Here is a 23,610-nt window from a genome sequence, read left to right on the forward strand (position 1 = left end):
GAAAGTCCGTGTTGCTCGGCGACAGCCCCAAAACATCACTGCTCTTGAGAAGATCTGCATGGAGGAATGGGCCAAAATACCAGCTACTGTGTGTGCAAACCTGGTAAAGACCTATAGTAAACGTTTGACCTCTGTTATTGCCAACAAAGGTTATGTTACAAAGTATTGAGTTGTATTTTTGTTATTGACCAAATACTTATTTTCCACCCTGATTTACGAATAAATTCTTTACAAATCCTACCATGTGGATTCATGGATTTTTTTTTTCACATTCTGTCTCTCACAGTTGAAGTGTACCTCTGGTGCAAATTACTGACCTCTGTCATCATTTTAAGTGGGGGAACTTGCACAATAATACTAAATACTTTTTTGCCCCACTGTATTTTGATTGTTTTGTTTTCTCTGTTTCTTTCCTTTCACACCAGGGAGTGACTTCCATAACGGCATTGTAGGATTTAGCCTTAATTCTCTGATGGGAAAGGTTTTGGATGAAGATTCAGAGAATAGAACTGCTCTGCTCTCTCTGCAGAGACAGGAAAACAGGTAATGAAACACACCTTCTTTCTCATTTCTGCTTAACAAGTGGCGTTGATAAAAACACATCTCCTTTTAATGGTTCCATTATCAATGTGTTTTTTCCTTATGCCATTTTTCCTTCCGCTCAGAGCTTTTGAGGATCTGCAGGTCTTCTGGAGAGCGACCTTCGACAAGACATCGCTAACACTTGTCAATAATGGAGTCAACCTAACTACACAGCTTGTTCGGACCTCAGGAACAGCGACCTGTAGGAGAGGCGAGATAATTTGCACTCTCACTCTGGAGGTTGTGAATGATGATGTAAGGCAGGCAGTGGATGTAGACACTTGTAGATGTTATAGCACTTTTCCTTTATTTCTAGTCTTGAAATGTGCTAATCTGTTCTACTGTAGGAACCAGAATACCAGGCATGGTTCCTAGTGGAGATTTATCAAGTGGGTGCTGGAGCTACCATTAATGAGACCACCCGTTTTTCCAACATCACCTTAGCAGAGAGCGACAACCCAAATGGCGTTGTGTACTTTGCTGTGGGCCACAGACTCCCCATCGCCACCCTGACAACAACAAGCCTCATCCTCCAAGCTTACAGACAAGCAAGCACAGCTTCTGCCATGTCTGTACAGTATCGGACACTGGTAAGAGACAACGACATGCTTTATGTAGAAATTAAGCACAGGTAGAACTGGGGTACATTGCATAAACAGTTATACTTGAAACAAGCCAAATATTCTTAAATCTGACAAAAGTTTCTTGTTTTGAGAAGAAAAAAATTCTGCCAGTGGGCTGAGCAAAAGTTACTTGACTAGAATTGTTAAAACTAGCAAATGAATCTATGCCTTTTAACTAGACAAAACTGTCTAAAATTTATGCTTAAATGAAGAAAATTTGACTTACTGCAAGGAAAGAGACTGAATTGTTTCTTTCTTGATTGAGTTAAATATAAGAATTAAATCTCAACTCTGACAACAATAATTAGAAAAAAGTGCTGAGAATAAGACACCATCTGTTCAAAAAGCTACAAAAAATATGGGACTTTATCTTAAAGCAAGACACCTTGCTTTTTTTTTTTCTTTTTTGCACTTTTATTGACACAGCAACGGGTCAGTAACTCAACTTTAACAGTACTGAGGTCTAATTCCAGGAGACTCATGTCTAACATTACCTACATTTGAGCAGGGTACTGTGTAACATGGCCACTGTAAGAAGTGCATATTCCAGATACTCTTAAGAGGAATAATAACAGTATAAAATACTCATGACTGAATGTATCAAACATACATTTTGCTGCAGCTTGAAGCAATCAGCATTCAAAATCCTAGATTGCATAACTTTTTAGAAGAACAGCTTTAAAGATCACACAAACGTGTCTTACATGAAGATGCAGTGACTGAGCATAACAGAGTGGAAAAGGTTACAGCACCTGGTATTGCATAAACAGATTATTTTGATTTTGTGCAAAAATTATGATTACTTCTCTGTCAGTGCGCCCCAGGGTGGCTGTGGCTACAATGTAGCTTGCCATCACCAGTGTGTGAATGTGTGGATGACTGGATGTGTAAAGCGCTTTGGGGTCCTTAGGGACTAGTAAAGCGCTATATAAATACAGGCCATTTACCATTTACCATTTACTTCACATTTTAATATTTTTAATGATAACATTATTAGGTTTTTAATGTCCCTTACTGCAGAATAAAGGTTTCTTATGAAAGTTTTGTTTTGTTTTGTTTTTTATCTTTAGCTCCATTCTAAGAAAATGACCAGTTTCAAGTGTCCTCAGTGTAGGACACATACAGGATGTCATGCTGAAATGTAAAGCACTTACAATAGAAGACAAACAACAAACTATTCCAGCCTAATTGATGACATTTATGGCATTTGCTTTCTGTGCTGACTGATATGCTGCTCAGTGCTTTGCTGCCTGCTTTTAAATCAGATGTCACTCTGAACATAAACACAAGCTACATGTGATGTCTCTGATGTGTATCTGTTTCTACCCGTGCTGATGCTAGCATGACTAAAGCTAGCCAAGCAGCAGTAAATATGTGAAGTAAGGAAGAAGGATATACTCATCAAACAAACAGGATCATAAGAATATAAAACCACGAGCACTACAAATGTAACAAATACGTTGACATAAAATGGCATGTTATTTGAAATCTACACGAAACAATGACACAACTACTTTTTTTCAATTTTTTCAATTTATTTATTTTTTACCAATTGTCCAAATTAGTCTGTGATTGGCCTGAGTGTGACAGAAATCATATTTATATACAACTAAATATGACTCAGCAAACATGTTTTAAATGGATGATTCCTCACTTGATGACGGATGATCCATTTCCATATTTGCTGAGTCTTAAATTTGATGTCAGTGAACTTACCAGTGGTTGGTGTAAAAAAAAAAAAAAAAAAAAAAAAAAAAAAAAAAAAAGCCCCCAAATCCCCTATGAGCAAGCACTTTGCGACAGTGGAGAGGAAAAACTCCCTCTTAATGGGAAGAAACCTCTGACAGAACCGGGCTCAGGAAGGGGTGGCCTTCTGTCTCGACCAAGAGGGGTTCAAATGTTCACTGACAATTTAGTTGTATATAAATATGATTTTTAGGACTTGATGTTGACACCAATTATGTGAAATTGGGGACGCACACAGTTCCGCTTCTTCTTGTTCTTCTTCTTCTTACTTGGCGGAATCTCTGGCAGGCTCTTAACTTCATTCTCGAGTTCAGCCACCTTGACATTGAGCATTTTCTGTTTGTCTCGTAGACTTTGCAAAGATCCCTGTACAGAAAATGCAGCTGACTCTTCTTTTTCGATCTTCTGTTGTTCTGTGGTGTCTTTTTCTTTCTGAGGCTCCTGCAGAGACATTGCAGTGGATGGCAGTGAGTCCTCTTTTTCCATCTTCTCCTGTTCTCCAGTCTCGTTTTCTTTCAGAGGCTCACATTTATGCATTTCATTTGCAGCAGTGGAATTTTGTTCTTTGTGCTGCTGTGGGATTTTAAGTGAGCAATCTTTGGCCTCTTTCAGCTCTCGCTCAGGAGATTCTCTCTTCAAATCATGAAGGGCCTTGTTGGGGCAGAGCTGGGATTTCAGGTCACTGATTTCCAGGTTGAGTGTCTCCTGCTCCTGCCTATGTTTAACAGCCTGCTCTTCAAGCTGATTTTGAGCTGCTAGGAGCTGTTTCTGGAGCATCTCAATCTGCTCCTGCTGAATCCTACATTTGAGCTCAAATTCAGCCTCCTTAGAGGACTTCAGTCCTACAGAGTCAGTGTGTGAAGCCTCTGTGGTTGGAGTGGCAGACTCCACACACTGCTCTGTGGTAGGGTGGCTGATTTGGTCCTGCAGGGTAGCAATCACCTCATCCAATATGACAATAGCTTCATTGTCATTTGTGAGAGTGTCTGTCTCACTGATGTCATTGGGCTTATTACTAGAAGCCTCTTCCAGCTGCTCTATGAGGTCTTTAATTGTTTCCTCATAATTTCGCTTGTTCTCGTGAATTTCTTCACGAAGTTTGTTCACCTCAAGCTGGTGATAAGAGGCCCTCTTGTTTGCACCTACCATTTTACCGTAAAGGTTGTTCTGATGGTATTGGGAGGCTTCCAGTTGGTGTCTGAGAGCAGCAATCTCGTGCCAGGGATTAAACGGGGGTCTAAATGTGGGATTGGGTTGATATTGCCAAGTCCCTCCGTTAGGCACAGGGTTTGGTCTGCTGTGGTTCTTCCCATTTCCCTCTCTCTCCATGTCCTCCTTTGCATTTGAAATGGGGAGGGATTCAGCCTTTTCTTTTTCAGGAGTGGCTTCAGTGTTTTTTTGCACTTCTTCATTTTTCGGGTTTGCTCCATAACCCGTGGTGTTTTGAGCTTCAAGAAGCGCCCGGGCATTTGCCCGAGTAATTGGTCTTCTTGGTTCTTCAGCCACTCTTTTCTGTTTTTGCTTTTGTTGTTTCTTTGGTTTCACAACCGTTTCCTTTGGTGGTTGTGCCACAGGAGACTTTTCAGTATTTGGTTGTGCGGCTTTTTTTGCTTCTGCCATTGTAGATGCGTCAGCGTTTGCGTCTGCGTTTCTCTGCGTCTGCCTTGTCTTTGTTTTAACAACCAGGTTGTTTTGTGTTTCTGCCATCCGAGATCCACTGAAGTTGGTTGAATGTCTCCCCTATTTATAGGTTTTTCAGTAGAATGTGCACTGTGACATCACAGGCTGTTCCTGTGATGCGCTGTTCCTTTGAAGTGCCATGATTAGAACAATTCAAAATAAAATGCCCACAAACCTAATGTAAAGGAAAGGCTTTTATTTTGTAGCACATACTGAATTAACACTATAAAAGCTACTCTACAGGAATTGCAGTAAAAAATAAAACTAAAGAAAAATATGTTTTTTAAATGGTTGTTAAAAAAACTAACCAAAGTAGAAGACAACTGTTTAGTGGAAAGTATTCGACATTCTAGAGATTCTCAGGCATAATAACTTCTTTCATAATTTAAACAAGGACAGGTAGAAAACGTTCATATTTAGTGAAAGATATTTATTAACATTATCCAATGAGAGTTACTGAATGTCTGTAGGCAGTGAGATCTTGGTGGTTGCCGAGGCGACAGAATGTCATCTATGTTTTGTTTTAAATTCAGTTTCAATGCTGAATCTAAGAAACAACAGACTGCAGAGGGAGACTTTAATAGAGGTTTACTAACTCTTACTATCATATACATTGTGGAAAAATCTGTCTTTATTTAGCATAATATATTTGTTATAAGCACTAAATATGTTTGATGATTAACTGACGATGAACACTAACGTACCAAGCTGAAAATTCTGCTCACCAGTCAGCAGCTTATATTCACAAAAAACGGATAAATCTGCGATCCATGCAACTCTAACCAGCCAACAAAAACATGTGTTCATAATACAAAACAAGTTTACTTTGTGAAATGTTAAAAGGTACAAAAAATAAAACAATATGTTTTCAAGACTTTTTCACAAGTTCCTATATCTCACTGAAATATCTGTAGCTGATTTCTCGTATTTTAAGTGTGATGAGAAATTTTGAGTAGAAACAAGACAAATATACTTGATAAGATTTTGAGTTTTTGCAGTGTATATGCAGCTGATTGGTTTGGTCTTTAACCAACATGGAATCATTTATGTTGGGCAGCTGTGGCTATGCGTACTAATCAGTGCTTCAGTCCCCAATGCTATCAGTCCACACGTCAAAGGGCAAGATACTGAACCTTCGATTGTCCCCAATGCATTTGGGTGTGAATGAAATGTATGACTATGACTTCTAGTTCAAAAAGGGCTATTTATGTATTTAAGTCCAGTTGTTGCTCATTCACTGTTACCTTGAACGTGTCATGCTATCACCACTCTGTGTAACAGATATTTCCTATATAAGCAAATATGTTTTACACTATTTACCTACTGAAATGAAATCGTAACTCCAGAAAAATGTTTAACTGTTTATTTCTGGAATAATAATAATGCATTTCTTGCATTTCTCATGGCTTCTAATGGGGGCCTTTCTTAAAATTACTGGTCCCAGTAACAAAGACGCTTGTCGACTCAGAAATCGAGGGAAAACCAACAACACACCCGGCAGAACATTATGTTATTTACACAGGTGCACATAAGTGGTCCGCAGGTGCGCATTCGCTGTCAAAATAAAAGACGCGCACCAGATAAGAAGTTGCAACACGCGTTTGCGTCCATATAAAAGGCACTGTTTTTGTCCGCTAGAGTGGGATTTTCACGGCACATTGTGCACCACATCTCTGTGCGTTCATCATTTGTTTGAAGCCAGCTCACCTCCTGCGACCACTTTTCCGAGAACACGCGCTTCTTTTGTGGTTCGGACTCCTTCTGACATTTCTTTGGAGGTGGAGGAACACCAAAGTAATTGCTTATTAAAGGAGCTTGCTTCTTCGACATCTTTAAGCGTTCTAAACAAATGTCTGTCCTCCTCCAGAAAATCTTATGTACGCAAACACGCGTTGCAACTTCTTATCTTGTGCGCGTTTTTTATTTTGACAGTGAATGCGCACCTGCGGACCACTTATGTGCACCCCTGGTTATTTAGCTTGTCATATTGCAGCCACAGAAATTCTTTTGTCCATGAAACCATAAAGCTGCACTTTCCTTTTGTTCTTTTCCGTTTTGTGGTAAGCTTTTCTTTGGCTGTCACTTCTTCACCCTGACCTGTCTTATTTGGCTGAACTAAAATATATATCCTGCTGCTTTTACACACGCACTCACGTTGTCAGCGATTCTCTGCTCAATCAACCTCTCACATGTTTAAGCTTGCTGCGGGAGATTTCACTTGTCATGTTTGCATAGTAAGCTAACGATTGATAAGACGATGTCAGAGGAATTGGTGCGCAAATTATCGTCACTCACCAATCAGTACTGTCGCTCTCTATGCGCAGTTCGCGCGATTGCAAAGTGAAGCAAAAAACAAGCGCAAATTCAAACGCGATTTCAGTATGTGACATATTGACAGTGGCTCACCGATGCCAATGACATAATTACCCAACTACATTGCCGAAAGAATGCAAAAGCATTGACATATATTTTTCCTACCTATGATAGCCCGACGGGCAGGGCTGAGATAGATTTTGGTAGCCCGACTGGAAAAATCGCTAGCCCTGGGACGTCGGGCTAGCGATTTTGCGAGCCCTGCTCTAGAAACAACAAGTAGGCCTGCAGAGCGAGAGCGAAGTGCTCTAATAGGGTGATATGGTACTACAAGGTCATTAAGATAAGATGGGGCCTGATTATTTAAGACCTTGTATGTGAGGAGCAGGATTTTGAATTCAATTCTGGATTTAACAGGAAGCCAATGAAGGGAAGCCAAAACAGGAGAAATCTGCTCTCTCTTTCTAGTCCCTGTCAGTAGTCTTGCTGCAGCATTTTGGATTAGCTGAAGGCTTTTCAGCGAGTTTTTTGGACATCCTGATAATAATGAATTACAGTAGTCCAGCCTTGAAGTAATAAATGCATGAACTAGTTTTTCAGCATCACTCTGAGACAGATATTTCTAATTTTAGAGATGTTGCACAAATGGAAGAACGCAGTCTTACATATTTGTTTAATATGTGCGTTGAAGGACATATCCTGGTCGAAAATGACTCCAAGGTTCCTCACAGCGTTACTGGAGGCCAAGGTAACGCCATCCAGAGTAAGAATCTGGTTAGATACCATATTTCTAAGATTTTCAGGGCCGAGTACAATAACCTCAGTTTTATCTGAATTAAGAAGCAGAAAGTTAGCGGCCATCCAGGTCTTTATGTCTTTAAGACATTTCTGCAGTTTAACTAATTGGTGTGTGTTATCTGGCTTCATGGACAGATAGAGCTGGGTGTCATCTGCATAGCAGTGAAAATGTATGCTATGTCTTCTAACGATACTGCCTAGTAGAGCAGGGCGATATGGCCAAAAATATTTATCACGATATATATTTGAAAATTTGCGATAACGATATAAGTGACGATATAATTGATGCAAGACAAAATACAACTCCACAACATTACTAGCACAAAAAGGCAACCTTCCATTTATTTTCACTTAAACAAGAAGCTGGTTTTTATGTACATAAAAGCTTTATAAAAATGTAACATTGCAAATGCAAATTCCTTGCTGAAAGTTTAACCAAAAGGCATTTCCAGTAGAAATGGGCTGACATATCCTGAGCATAACCATGTATAATATCCACTGAAGTTAAAAAGAGGTGCTTTGCAACATTAAACTGCAGTGTGCAGTATGTATTTTTCGGACCATAAGGTCCACAGGATTATAAGGCACATTAAGTGAAACAAAGCAGTCAAATAAATCAAACTTTATTAAACTCATTCTTCTTGCTTCCTCCACTTCTGTACCATTGATTCATTAATGTTGAATTCTCTGGCAGCTGCTCTATTTCCATGTTGTTGCAGTATATTAATAACTAACCTTGTATTGTGGATGGATTATCTCAGTTGTTCTCCTGACTGAAGTTTGGTCCGTTTACAGCATCCTGCCATGCGATTGCATTTGTCTCTATCTATCAGGAACCTTAACGTTAACTTTTATAAGTGGAAAAGTGTTAGTGTTCGTCCTCCAGCTTCACTGTTTATGTTATGCTAACATAGCTGTGTCGCTAGCGATCACGTAGCACATCATTATATATCAGCTAGCCCAACTACAGTAACCCTACAAACGTCACTGCTGTTTAGTTTCCTGTCTTCATTTATGTTGGAAGTGATAGCAGAGCTGTACGTAGGGTTGCCAACCGTCCCTTAAAATACGGAATCGTCCCGTATTTCGAAACAAAAGTACACGTCCCGTATTGAGCTAATAAGGGACGCACTTTGTCCCGTAATACAGTGAGAATCAAAAGTAGTCTATAACTTTTAATGGAATTAACGCTTTGTTTGAAAACATAATTCCCAGCCCCTCTCCTGCTTTGTGACCAATGAGCTGACAGCACACTTACGAGTATGACAATTCAGATTACCGCTCATCTCATTGGTCAAGGAAAGGTCGCTTACGGAGAAAATACCGGAAGACAACAGATGACCACAACAAGAAGCATGGCCAACAGGAAAACAAACGCCGACACTGCGGTACAAGTCTCGGACGACAGTACACCTAAAGCTGGGCAAACACTGTGCGATTTTTTTCAGTCACGTTATTCAGCTCCTGCTCAAACTGCACGATTGACTCGCAGGGGTTAGAAGTTGGTAGGTCACGATGCAGGGTCTCACACTATACCGCCCGATGCTCTGATGCGACCTGAGTGCTCACACTGTGCCTCCATAAAATGAAGGTTATAACAGAAAATCTGTCGCGCTCTCTCTCTCCGTCTTTCACTCACACAGACACGCACACCACCACCATCAACTTTGCTAAATTGCTAATGAAAAACATTGATCGGGCAGCTGTGATTGAGCAGCAGTGTAGATCCAACTATTTTCACGGTTGTTGTGTCGTGATAATTTCTGAGGCCACATCGAAAAGGCTCGGATGAGCTTTCCAAAGTTCTACAAGTTGTACCTCCATCGCTTGTGTCCAGATCACACGCTGCACTGCCGTGTTGCGGCGTCTTTTTCGCCGACATTTGTGTTTGCGCGTGAGCAGTGTGACAAACTGCGGTGACACCCTCCCGACCAAGCGATTGATGATCGGGAGCTGGTCGTGAGGTGTTAATCGCGTCTCGTTACCCCACGCAGGGACGTGCAGAGGGGGGGGGGGCTAGAGGGGCTTGAGCACCCGCCCCTTTCCTGATGAGTGCCCAAAGTGCCCTTTTGTTGAGGCAACTTTTAAAAAAATTTTATTTATTTTTTTATGTGTGTGTGCGTGCGGAGTCCTGTCTGTGCCCCTCAACAATAATATTTAACTATTAATCACAGTTTTGCTAAATAAAAGGATCTGGCTTGCATCAGTCACATGATCACTATTAACCAATGATCGCCCTCGACGGCAGAACGCGCTGGTTACGAGCCGGGAACGAGCTCACAAAGAGCACGCGCATTTTTTGCGGTCCGGAGCTGTAGGAGAAACACAAGTTAACTCAGAGACACAGACTGATGCGACACAACCAGTAAGTAGGTGTACAGCGTACACTGTAGTGTGTAGCACACAGGAGTATTAGCTTATTACGTACACGTTGGTAAGTTGTCTTGTTGCAACTGACGAACTGAAACAAACGAGCGTGCTGTGTGTGCAACAGCGCGACAAACATTACCTGTCCTTTTATTAACTGCACAAGTAGTGCTGGTCATAGCTGCTGGCTACCTGTGTAAGGCTGTCATGGGTCTGTAGCTCTGTCACCGTTTTAGGGAACATATTTAGTTTTAAAGTATTTAGAACATATTTAGTTTTAAAGTATTTAGAACATATTTAGTTTTAAAGTAAGTTTCTGGGCATTTCCTGCCTTTCTGGAGGGATTATATTTCACTAAAAAACGATCTAATATGCATGTCCACATAATAATTATTATAATTATAATATATTAAAAAACACAAGCTGTATTTTAAAAAACATACATTAAGAAGCAGATTATATTAGATTTATATTTTAAATAAGACAAAAGTTGGATTTTACAGCAGTAAAATGATTGTATCTCTACAGTTTAAACATGTAATAAGCTTTGCCCTGCACAGAGTGGATAGTGAAACAAATGGAATCATCATAAATACATTATTTCATATTTATTACTTCCCCCTCCTCATTGCTTTATTATTGTAGCTCTAGTAATGAATAATAATGTAAGGATTCTGGATCAGCACCATGATGCCCATAGTATATACAGTATTCTGAAGAAGGTCTAAAATGTCACTGTGTGTGCATGTGTGTGTTTTATTTAGCTGGATTTAAAAAAATATTACTCATGATATAACATTGTGCAGACATGGCTGGTAAGGACATGAGGAGGAAACAGTAGGCGCTGTATGAGGCTACTAAAGGCAGTGCTATAACATTTTTCTGTCATCATTTTATTATAGATTAAGTGCAAGAGTTGTTAGGTGTGGATAATTAGATTATAGTTTATTGCAATAGCAAGTTGTGCCTTGTTCTCAGATGGACAGCAAGTGGAGAGTGATATATGAAATGATGGGAAGGAAGGAAGAAGAGAAGCAAAGAGTGATTCACAGGCAGAGCCGAGTTTATGTCACAGTTTTTTGTTGCCTTATGGTTCCAAGCGCTGTCACCAATCTTTGCATTTTGTTATTATCTCATGACACTTGTTTAATCAGCTACCATCTCTCCTGTGGACTTTTTAATGTCTACAGTCTCAGATCAACACAGCCCCGCCCTTCCCATATTAGATTCTTGATGAATGTGTGTTGTTGTTATTCAGCCTGGTTCAATGTGCCCCTTTTTAACTTTGAGCACCCGCCCCTTTAAACCTCTCTGCACGTCCCTGACCCCACGTATACTACACGACGCACGATGAAGGCCAAAATCGGGCCGATCGCCAAAACGGTCGCACAACTCAAAAATCGGCTCAAAATGGGCCAAAAATCGCACAGTGTAAGCCCAGCATTACACTCACACAGACACACACACCACCACCATCAACTTTGCTAAATTGCTAATGAAAAACATTGATCGGGCAGCTGTGACTGAGCAGCAATGTAAATCCAACTATTTTCACGGTTGTGTGCCTCCATCGCTTGTGTCCAGATCACACGCTGCACAGCCGTGCTGCTCCATCTTTTACACCAACGTTTACGTGTTTGCGCGCGAGCAGTGTGAGCGGCTGTGGTGAGACCCTCACGAGCGATTGATGATCGGGAGTTGGTCGTGAGGTGTTAATCACTTCTCGTTACCCCACGTATACTACACGATGCACGATGAAGGCCAAAATCGGTCCGATCACTCAAAAATCGGCTCAAAATGGGCCTAAAACCGCACAGTGTAAGCCCAGCATTAGAGCAGCAATGTTTGTTCAGAGAAAGGGAAAAATGGGAAAAGGAAAACACCTGGCTGGAAAAAGTTAATATGGGCATGTGCAGTGAATATCAGTGCTATGTGGCCAGAAGTGTGATAATATAATTTATTTTGTGTAATAAACAACTGTAAGGATAGATGATTACAACAAATAGATGACTAATACATAAAAGTAATACATAGATGAATAATGATGATGAGTTAAGATGCGTAATCATGGGAACAAGCGGGTTTACAAACAGGAGCAGCTGATTAGCATTAAGCCAATTGTACTAAATGCACTAAATGTGCACTGTTACAAGAATGTTTTTCTTTCTATTGTTTTCTATTATTTTAAGTTAAGCAGGACAGAGTTCTTTTAAAGAAAGATTTACTTATATTCTCAAAAGTTAAGCATGACAGGCTTCTGTTTAAGAAGGAGACCTGTTTTATTGTGTTAATGTTGTCATTTTGAGCTAAAAATAAATGGCTAAATGATCATTTGTTTCACATGTGTTCATATCACAAAGAATACACATCTACTTAAATCAAATTCAAGTCAAATGGTTAAAAAAATAATTTCACACACAAAAAAAGAGCTAGAAAATTCACCACACTGGGAAGGGTGAAGACAACTGGGTCGCTTGGCCCTGGCCACGAGGTGTCCCTTATTTATTTTTCAGGGAGTTGGCAACCCTAGCTGTACGTTTGAATTTTTTCAGAAATCTCTCAGTCAGAACATGCAATATCATGCTTAAGTAACTAGCGAAACTAGCGAGCTAACTTCCGCTAGCTTCCCGCTAACTTCTAACTCCGTTAAATGTAATAAATTTTGTTTTCATGGATGCTTGGAAGTTAAACTTCATAGTTACACCTGGTAAAGCAGCAATGCTGATCGTTTTATTAAATATGAAAGAATTTAGACAGTTTTTAACTCTCGGTGATGCTGCAGTGTTCGTTTGACCTGACGCATACGGAGTTTAGAACCCAGATTACTCCCAGATTTAAGAGCATCTTAGTCCGACAAATACGACAATAACGACGGCCGCTTGCATGTTCTGCAAAAAAATGTGCTTTGTCGTGTATCTGACGGACAAACACCAAACCAGTTCCACATCACTGAAGTTGCACCATTTTTACAAACCAATTCTGGTTCATCTGTTTCACTCAACAATCGGCCATGTGCGTAGGCCTGGGCGATATATCGAGTTTTTAAAAAATATCGATATATTTTTATACGAGATATAAGATGTGACAATATCCTTTATATCGATATAGTCTATGTTACGTTATAATTATACTTGTGGAGCCGCAAGTTTGCCTCTCTTTCGTCCACTTTTGTCTTTACGCAACGTTACTCGGCCTCGCCCCTCCTTCAATAAACACAGCTCCCCCTCCTCCCCCATCGCTTCACCTGCAGGAAGCGACAAGATGGACACGGCAAATCTCCGTTAACGAGTTACTGCACATCGCCCCGTGCGTGGGGCTGGACGCCGTCAACGTGTTAGCTAGCTAACCACGCTAACAAGCTAACCACGCTAACGCCTAAAATCCTTGCATTTTCTCAAAAGTTGACAGCGCGCCTTATGTATGAATTCTGGTTGTGCTTGATGGCCACTAACCGATTTTATGTGGTACACAGCGCTCAGCAATCTGTCAAAAATGTTTTAGTACGACTTTGGTAAGCTACGGTGCTGCACCGCTTGATGGATTGTCAGAGCATTACGGCTACCGAGGAGCTTCGCGGAGTGATACGTACTGTGCTTCAACGTAATATTACCCTACTGTGTATAAGGACCATAAATGGCACCTGTTAAGAGACGTGGTTACGAAGAGGATTTCAAACTCAAGACTGTCAGTCACACAGTAGAAGTTGGGAACAGAGCAGCTGTGAAATCTGTCTTTGTTACTCAGCGTCTTTTAGTTTACATTTTGACTGCACAATTGTGAGCTTTTTGTTATGCACAAAAACAACATTGTTTTCTTTTATTTATGGAGCATTATTATTTAATAAATGCTCATAATTTATTTTTGAGTAAATCTTATGTACATCTATGCTCTTTGTTAATAAAAGTGCCTGTGTGACATCTGGGACACAGCTTTGACTAAGAACTCTCTTTTTGTTCTTACGTCATGGCTTTAAAAAAAAAAATCGAGATATATATCTTATATCGCCGTCCAGGTAAAAAATATCGAGATATGAATTTTGGGTCATATCGCCCAGCCCTACATGTGCGTATGAAAACAAAGGCACTGCGCATGCGCGTTTTACTCATATTCTATCGCGATATTTAATTTTCCTATCGTTGCCTAACATTATACCGGTATTACCGTGAACGGTATAATATTGCCCAGCCCTACTGCCTAGGACACATACAGGATGTCATGCTGAAATGTAAAGCACTTACAATAGAAGACAAACAACAAACTATTCCAGCCTAATTGATGACATTTATGGCATTTGCTTTCTGTGCTGACTGATATGCTGCTCAGTGCTTTGCTGCCTGCTTTTAAATCAGATGTCACTCTGAACATAAACACAAGCTACATGTGATGTCTCTGATGTGTATCTGTTTCTACCCGTGCTGATGCTAGCATGACTAAAGCTAGCCAAGCAGCAGTAAATATGTGAAGTAAGGAAGAAGGATATACTCATCAAACAAACAGGATCATAAGAATATAAAACCACGAGCACTACAAATGTAACAAATACGTTGACATAAAATGGCATGTTATTTGAAATCTACACGAAACAATGACACAACTACTTTTTTTCAATTTTTTCAATTTATTTATTTTTTACCAATTGTCCAAATTAGTCTGTGATTGGCCTGAGTGTGACAGAAATCATATTTATATACAACTAAATATGACTCAGCAAACATGTTTTAAATGGATGATTCCTCACTTGATGACGGATGATCCATTTCCATATTTGCTGAGTCTTAAATTTGATGTCAGTGAACTTACCAGTGGTTGGTGTAAAAAAAAAAAAAAAAAAAAAAAAAGCCCCCAAATCCCCTATGAGCAAGCACTTTGCGACAGTGGAGAGGAAAAACTCCCTCTTAATGGGAAGAAACCTCTGACAGAACCGGGCTCAGGAAGGGGTGGCCTTCTGTCTCGACCGAGAGGGGTTCAAATGTTCACTGACAATTTAGTTGTATATAAATATGATTTTTAGGACTTGATGTTGACACCAATTATGTGAAATTGGGGACGCACACAGTTCCGCTTCTTCTTGTTCTTCTTCTTCTTACTTGGCGGAATCTCTGGCAGGCTCTTAACTTCATTCTCGAGTTCAGCCACCTTGACATTGAGCATTTTCTGTTTGTCTCGTAGACTTTGCAAAGATCCCTGTACAGAAAATGCAGCTGACTCTTCTTTTTCGATCTTCTGTTGTTCTGTGGTGTCTTTTTCTTTCTGAGGCTCCTGCAGAGACATTGCAGTGGATGGCAGTGAGTCCTCTTTTTCCATCTTCTCCTGTTCTCCAGTCTCGTTTTCTTTCAGAGGCTCACATTTATGCATTTCATTTGCAGCAGTGGAATTTTGTTCTTTGTGCTGCTGTGGGATTTTAAGTGAGCAATCTTTGGCCTCTTTCAGCTCTCGCTCAGGAGATTCTCTCTTCAAATCATGAAGGGCCTTGTTGGGGCAGAGCTGGGATTTCAGGTCACTGATTTCCAGGTTGAGTGTCTCCTGCTCCTGCCTATGTTTAACAGCCTGCTCTTCAAGCTGATTTTGAGCTGCTAGGAGCTGTTTCTGGAGCATCTCAATCTGCTCCTGCTGAATCCTACATTTGAGCTCAAATTCAGCCTCCTTAGAGGACTTCAGTCCTACAGAGTCAGTGTGTGAAGCCTCTGTGGTTGGAGTGGCAGACTCCACACACTGCTCTGTGGTAGGGTGGCTGATTTGGTCCTGCAGGGTAGCAATCACTTCATCCAATATGACAATAGCTTCATTGTCATTTGTGAGAGTGTCTGTCTCACTGATGTCATTGGGCTTATTACTAGAAGCCTCTTCCAGCTGCTCTATGAGGTCTTTAATTGTTTCCTCATAATTTCGCTTGTTCTCGTGAATTTCTTCACGAAGTTTGTTCACCTCAAGCTGGTGATAAGAGGCCCTCTTGTTTGCACCTACCATTTTACCGTAAAGGTTGTTCTGATGGTATTGGGAGGCTTCCAGTTGGTGTCTGAGAGCAGCAATCTCGTGCCAGGGATTAAACTGGGGTCTAAATGTGGGATTGGGTTGATATTGCCAAGTCCCTCCGTTAGGCACAGGGTTTGGTCTGCTGTGGTTCTTCCCATTTCCCTCTCTCTCCATGTCCTCCTTTGCATTTGAAATGGGGAGGGATTCAGCCTTTTCTTTTTCAGGAGTGGCTTCAGTGTTTTTTTGCACTTCTTCATTTTTCGGGTTTGCTCCATAACCCGTGGTGTTTTGAGCTTCAAGAAGCGCCCGGGCATTTGCCCGAGTAATTGGTCTTCTTGGTTCTTCAGCCACTCTTTTCTGTTTTTGCTTTTGTTGTTTCTTTGGTTTCACAACCGTTTCCTTTGGTGGTTGTGCCACAGGAGACTTTTCAGTATTTGGTTGTGCGGCTTTTTTTGCTTCTGCCATTGTAGATGCGTCAGCGTTTGCGTCTGCGTTTCTCTGCGTCTGCCTTGTCTTTGTTTTAACAACCAGGTTGTTTTGTGTTTCTGCCATCCGAGATCCACTGAAGTTGGTTGAATGTCTCCCCTATTTATAGGTTTTTCAGTAGAATGTGCACTGTGACATCACAGGCTGTTCCTGTGATGCGCTGTTCCTTTGAAGTGCCATGATTAGAACAATTCAAAATAAAATGCCCACAAACCTAATGTAAAGGAAAGGCTTTTATTTTGTAGCACATACTGAATTAACACTATAAAAGCTACTCTACAGGAATTGCAGTAAAAAATAAAACTAAAGAAAAATATGTTTTTTAAATGGTTGTTAAAAAAACTAACCAAAGTAGAAGACAACTGTTTAGTGGAAAGTATTCGACATTCTAGAGATTCTCAGGCATAATAACTTCTTTCATAATTTAAACAAGGACAGGTAGAAAACGTTCATATTTAGTGAAAGATATTTATTAACATTATCCAATGAGAGTTACTGAATGTCTGTAGGCAGTGAGATCTTGGTGGTTGCCGAGGCGACAGAATGTCATCTATGTTTTGTTTTAAATTCAGTTTCAATGCTGAATCTAAGAAACAACAGACTGCAGAGGGAGACTTTAATAGAGGTTTACTAACTCTTACTATCATATACATTGTGGAAAAATCTGTCTTTATTTAGCATAATATATTTGTTATAAGCACTAAATATGTTTGATGATTAACTGACGATGAACACTAACGTACCAAGCTGAAAATTCTGCTCACCAGTCAGCAGCTTATATTCACAAAAAACGGATAAATCTGCGATCCATGCAACTCTAACCAGCCAACAAAAACATGTGTTCATAATACAAAACAAGTTTACTTTGTGAAATGTTAAAAGGTACAAAAAATAAAACAATATGTTTTCAAGACTTTTTCACAAGTTCCTATATCTCACTGAAATGTTACTCTGTAGCTGATTTCTCGTATTTTAAGTGTGATGAGAAATTTTGAGTAGAAACAAGACAAATATACTTGATAAGATTTTGAGTTTTTGCAGTGTATATGCAGCTGATTGGTTTGGTCTTTAACCAACATGGAATCATTTATGTTGGGCAGCTGTGGCTATGCGTACTAATCAGTGCTTCAGTCCCCAATGCTATCAGTCCACACGTCAAAGGGCAAGATACTGAACCTTCGATTGTCCCCAATGCATTTGGGTGTGAATGAAATGTATGACTATGACTTCTAGTTCAAAAAGGGCTATTTATGTATTTAAGTCCAGTTGTTGCTCATTCACTGTTACCTTGAACGTGTCATGCTATCACCACTCTGTGTAACAGATATTTCCTATATTAGCAAATATGTTTTACACTATTTACCTACTGAAATGAAATCGTAACTCCAGAAAAATGTTTAACTGTTTATTTCTGGACCAGTTAAGCTGACTTTAAGACCTTGGCTTTAATAGACATCTCATAGTGTACAGATCTATTTTTTATTATTTAAGCCATTTTGAGCAATTAAGCACCAAGACTTATTATATTAATTTTTTTCAGTCTTCTGCAAGGGTTTGTTATTATGAGCTTTTATCTAAGCTTTTTTTTTCCAACTACAAAAATACATTTTGTTTTGTTGCCTCTTATTTTGTCTGTCATGAATGCTTTTTATATATTTTAATACACGTAATGGTTTATTGATGAAGTACACAGACAGAGACCAAAGTTTTCCCCCTCTCCTCACCTCTTTAATCTCATCATCGCCCTCCTTCTCTATGAGGGATTATGATTAAAGATATCTGCACATAGCCCCAAGGCGTAAAGTATCTACTGGTGCTTGTACTTTTTGAAAGTGAAGATGAAAGATTGTTGAGTGCACTCTAAAAAAAATCAAAAACCTCACACGGCTGGGTCATCCGCTTTCATCTCTCAAAGCATTTTGTGAGACACCAGGTTTGCTGAATAATAAAAGCCCAGTCCCCATTTGGTTCACATTTTGGTTGTTTTCAGCCTAATTATCATGACTTGGGCAACTTCACTGGGCTTTATTTGCATTTAGACCATTGTATACCAAATGGAAGTTGTGCCTTTACAAGTTTAATGTATGATTTGTTCATTCTTTTCAGCTGAAAACTTTATATGTTGTGTCACCTTTTATACATTTCTTTAAATATGATGGTGGTTATATAACTCCATTCTTCACTTGCTCCTTTAATTAAGTCCAGCAGAGTTTAGCATGTTTTTATTTCTTTTTCTTCTTCTAGGAGCTTTCCAGAGAAGAGGTGGTGGGTCCATTTATAATCTGGCCTGCTGAAGCAGGGATGGACTTCCCTAAGCAGGAGGGCCAGCTGACTTTTGATGTGGGCAAACGTAACACATCACTGGAGATTTACCTAACACCTGACCGTGCCTCATCCTTACCCACACCTAAGCGCTTCCAAGTGGAACTATACAATCCAACAGGAGGTGCCACAGTACACTCCCAGTTTGGCCTGGCTAATGTGACTCTGGTGTCAAATGCAGCAAGTGAAGCTGTCTGGGTCTTACTGGACCAGTTGCATCAACCCCTTGAAACTCCTACATTGGACCTGGTGCTGCAGGGACTAATAGATAAAGTCAGTCCACCTCTCAATAATGAGCAGATGATCGCTGTGTTTGAAGGTCTGGGGAAGGTAAGCCCAATCATCTGGTTTTTATACCAAGAAAAAAAAATTTTTAATTACTGCATAAGTGTATAAAATATTGGATAATCTATGTGATTGCATGTGACTGTGAGTCAGTGTAGTTGTTTGTGTCTGTCAGCTTAGTTAAAGACCATACATCGCCTCCCATGAGCTACTTTGATAGCTCTGTGGACCAGTCTGTCATTCATTAGTTCTCACTTAATAAGATTGCTGCTATCATGAAGTTGAAATTAGAATCTATTTATTGCATCTTCTTAACCAGCTGCACAAAAGAATAAACAGAATATACAGGGACATGTTTAGAAAGAGTAAATAAGAAGTAGGGACTACAGAGAAAAATGCATTCTGAGCACACACAATGCGCATGACCCTGAAGGTCAAACTAAAGAAAGTAACTCAGGTGAGTGCTTTGGATGTGTGAATAACAGCACTAAAGTTTACTCAGAGCTCCTCAGTCTTTCTCATCCTTTCTGTCTTCTGAGCCAGGTGCTTGCAGAGGCAGAAAGAGCTCCTTTACAGAACAACAGCCGGAATTTGACCTATAACCTGTTGTGTGCCTTGGCCAATCCCAGTCGAGTCGACACTCGAGGTGTCAGCCACCTTGCTGAGGTGGCGGAGCGATTTGCATTCTCCCTCCTTAAACATAGTCAGTGTGAGATGTGAGTGTCCTAAATGTTCTAAATGAGTGAAGAGTTGCATGGTACACCTTATTGTAATACAGATGAATATTACCTCACAAATTAATGTTAAATCGTGCTTGGATTTACAATTTCTTCTTTGTAAAATTTTTCTCCAGAAAGGTTACAGTCCTGGAAACTTGTCCGTATATGAACATCTCTGCCTTCCAGTGGTACCCCACAGAAATTAATGGATACAAGTTCAGGGGCCGTAATGCAGACTTCTTCCAGCTCCCAAATACTCTGCTGCCAGTACCAGCAGTTTTAACTGCGGACTGCGGCAACCTCAACAGGATGCAGCTGACCGAGTTTAGAAATGAACATTGGTTTCGCACCAGTGATGCAGCTACTGCTCTCAATGGGAAAGTAGGTGCTGGGACACTGACTTCATTGAAAAATCATGAGCAATTGTTAAAATGTCAAAATCTCCTTTTCTTTTTTTAAACAGCAGGTGGCAGTATGGCTCTGATATAAAGCAGCCATTAATCTGGTGGCTGCTCTGCAACTGAACCGTCTTCTGTTGTATCTGGTTATACGTAGGTATTCTCAGCCAGTCTCCAGGGCAGAGGGTCACGACCTCTGGAAGATGGCAACGAGGTGGTGTATCGTATCCACAGCCCCGGTCAGCAGGTTAAACCAGGCCAGTCTCAGTGCCTTCTCTGGAACCAGACCACTGGAAGGTAACAAAAACACATTAAATGAGATTCAAGCTTAACTGTTTCTCAGATAGACTAAAAATAGAACGTGCACATTATATACAAAAATATAAGATGTATATTTTTATTTATATACAAATATTTCCATTTATTTTTGTTACCTGATAATATCAGTTGCTGAGGTTTTTTCTAGTTCTAGTGTCTGCCTACTAATTTATTTTTTACTCGACGTAATTTAGCTCAACCAGTGTACTGCTTTCCTTATTTAAGACTACACATGGCTTGATTAGCATCTAAAGAAGGCCTCTGTTTGTCTTCCTTATACTTATTTTGGGTAATAGTTTGCTAAATAAAGGGCAGAGTTCCTAGTTTGTCCTCTCAATAAGGCCTCTCTGTGGCTGATGCCGTATCTTTCTCCTTTATATCTACACATTCAGTCTCCTGCACGCTGAATCATCCCACATTGAGTTACTTTGTTGAGGACATTCCTGGGGATTGAAATTGGACTTGGCAGGAACACAGTGTTTTTTGGCAGGTTTGGTTTGGACAGAGCAGCTACTTGGAGGACGTACCCCAGGAAGCAAAATTTATTATGCAAGTGATACCAAGAGAGAGCAAAATATGGAGAGAGAGAGAGAGAGAGAGAGAGAGAGAGAGAGTCAGAATCACAGTAACAGTGAATCTAACACAAACATGGTTATGCTCTGGTTTGTCTCACACATTCTTTGCAAAGTAAAGGTTACTGTAGATAATAATAAAACAAACTCAAAGAAGCCAAAATGTCAGAGAACAAAAGCACACAATCATGGGCATGGTTAGACTCATTGCCCTTTGTATTTGCTTTGCTCGTATTTTGTTATATTCTGTTGTAGTGTCTCGTCTCTTATTGTCTCTTTTTGTCTTCCCTTTAGCTGGTCATCAAATGGTCAATACTGCAGGGTTGTGAAAGAAAGTGGGAATTATGTTGAGTGTGCATGCACGCACTTGTCTATCTATGCAGCCCATGCTGAGTTTGCAAAGCTTGCATCCTACAATGAAGCCTTCTTTGCCTCAGGATTTATCTGTATCTCAGGTACAACACACTCTCCCCTTGAGTTCTCATCTTTTTACCCTCCTTGTGGAGTTTCCATATGTACATCCCCACTTGTATAAATGGATTCAAATAAATCACTTAATTAAGTATCATTAATGCTGACTTCTCTGTCTACAGGCTTTGCATTGGCCATAATATCCCATGTGCTGTGCTCCCGTTTCCCCATGTTTGCTGCCAAACTGCTCACTCACATGATGGTGAGCTGCCTTGGAACTCAGGTAAAGCATTAGTTTGGATCTTGTTCTGCTTTTAAACTCTGAATGCAGCATTAGTTTCTTTGGTATTCTCATCTCTTTGCATCAGGTGCAAATGTACATGACAGGGCACCTCTGGGAATTGTTGTTGAGGCATCCATTTCTCTGTGCTCCAGTAGACCAGCATATTAGATATATGTGGGTTGCAAACATTAACACAGCACTCATACGTGGATTCATTCGCTTAGAGCATTTTAAAGCTGCTCACTGTGCACTCACTCACACACCCACAGTCACACGTCGCACGCTAGACATGTCGCGGATATTTTCTTGGAAATGTGCATGGATGCGAACATCATCCAGTGTCATCGTTTGCGTAGTTTGCGGGTTGGTGCGTCCTGACAACGCAACCATGCCCCCCGCACCCTCACCCATTAAAAACGCAAGCTGTCACATAACCATTGAGCGAGGTAGATATGTGGCTACAGGTGGTCCTGATCAAGTGTGTGTGTTTGTGTGTGTGCATGTGTGCTTGCGTGACTGAGTGCGGGACTGGTAATTTTCCACTGGTCCCCCTCTCTTTGGTTGACAAACACAAGTCATTTCTAAAGAGGTCCCTGGGGGCTAGCCACCTCGGAGTAGACCCGTTTATGGCCCAGGCAGAGCCCCTGAACCTAAAAGGGTTTTGGATGGAAAATTCCACCCTGTTCTCTTTCCTAGTTTGTACGTTACTGTATAATAATGCCTTCTTCCTCGATAGTGCGTGTGTCTAACTTTGGTCTAGGGATTCGAAATGTTTGCATTTTTCTAGCCTTTTAGTCAAAGCCAGCTGTGAAAAGCTTGCTGAAGGCCTATCTGATTGTAGGTTCTGATGTTAAAATGTAGCCTTTAAGCGGTCTTTTGTTAGTGCTGGAAGTATTTCGGAGATAATGATGGGTGGGATGTGCTGAATTGAATTAGATCAAGTCACATCTTGTCTTCACTTATTCAGTTTAGCTTGTATGTCAAGTGGCTTGCTGAAAAAACTCTTTTTCTTATATAAATCACTTGGAGCAGATTTCTTTAGACAGTCTGATTTCTTTCTTTCTTTCTTTTATTTTTAAATAATTATCCACAAAGTGGATGACACATGTATTTGGACATAAATCAATTACCTCAACAATTTGCCAGGAGGGTCCTTTTTTATAACTGTTCTGTCAGAATATTTACCACTTAATGTCTTGAAAATGTTGCATATTCACAAAGAGGACTCTGTTTTTCTGTTTGTTTTTGTTAAAAATGCTACCTGTCAATCAAGAATGTTAATTGCATTCATCTAATCCTTCTGCAAACGTGTCATTTAAAGAAAGAGAGAGATGCTTTGTTCTTGCAAGCTCATAGTCAGCTTTTCCTGGTCAAGCTGTGGCTATCACTGATACAGTGACAGTGCTGTTTTTCTTCTTTTTATATATATCAGAATAGATGCCAAATGTTATTAGTAACACAAATGTCTCCCATATTTGTGGGTTGTAGCTCACACATCACCACTGATTTGAAGGATCATATCCAACTCCAACCACCTCTGGCAGGCAGGGTATGCCATCTGTGTTGGCTGTAATCATTCACTGAGTTTGCCCTCTCTGTGGAGAAAATTAGAGCTGCCAGTTTGATGAATTTCTCTCTGCATCTGCTACCGTACACTGAAGAGAACTTACATAATACTTCCACCTCTCTTAAACAGTCTGTAAGTTGAGTGACGAAGCAGGATTTGGGGTTAGC

General features: G+C 40.3%; 2 protein-coding genes across 2 annotated transcripts in view; one reads left to right on the plus strand and one right to left on the minus strand.

Moving 5' to 3' along the window:
• Positions 1-23,610, plus strand: part of adgrv1 (adhesion G protein-coupled receptor V1) — a 116,123-nt gene that overhangs the window by 44,792 nt on the left and 47,721 nt on the right. The window contains exons 80-88 of the mRNA XM_085294076.1: positions 426-543; positions 666-837; positions 930-1,172; positions 18,813-19,220; positions 19,719-19,891; positions 20,029-20,275; positions 20,450-20,589; positions 21,477-21,637; positions 21,776-21,876. Coding sequence (XP_085150202.1) covers positions 426-543; positions 666-837; positions 930-1,172; positions 18,813-19,220; positions 19,719-19,891; positions 20,029-20,275; positions 20,450-20,589; positions 21,477-21,637; positions 21,776-21,876 — 1,763 coding nt within the window. The remainder of the gene's footprint in view (positions 1-425; positions 544-665; positions 838-929; positions 1,173-18,812; positions 19,221-19,718; positions 19,892-20,028; positions 20,276-20,449; positions 20,590-21,476; positions 21,638-21,775; positions 21,877-23,610) is intronic.
• LOC146562371 (uncharacterized) lies at positions 2,655-4,738 on the minus strand. Its single transcript, XM_085294077.1, has one exon. It carries the CDS (start codon positions 4,656-4,658, stop codon positions 3,141-3,143), a length of 1,518 nt encoding a protein of 505 aa, XP_085150203.1. The 5' UTR covers positions 4,659-4,738; the 3' UTR covers positions 2,655-3,140.

The sequence above is a fragment of the Mchenga conophoros genome, linkage group LG12 (genome assembly GCF_057382185.1).
Source record: "Mchenga conophoros isolate Kocher_MC1m ecotype Shallow Benthic linkage group LG12, M_conophoros_male_GT1.1, whole genome shotgun sequence".
Classification (NCBI taxonomy): Eukaryota; Metazoa; Chordata; class Actinopteri; order Cichliformes; family Cichlidae; genus Mchenga; species Mchenga conophoros.

Bases quoted from the DNA above. Each gene is read 5' to 3' on its own strand.
- LOC146562371 (XM_085294077.1), bottom strand. From the start codon at position 4,658: ATGGCAGAAACACAAAACAACCTGGTTGTTAAAACAAAGACAAGGCAG.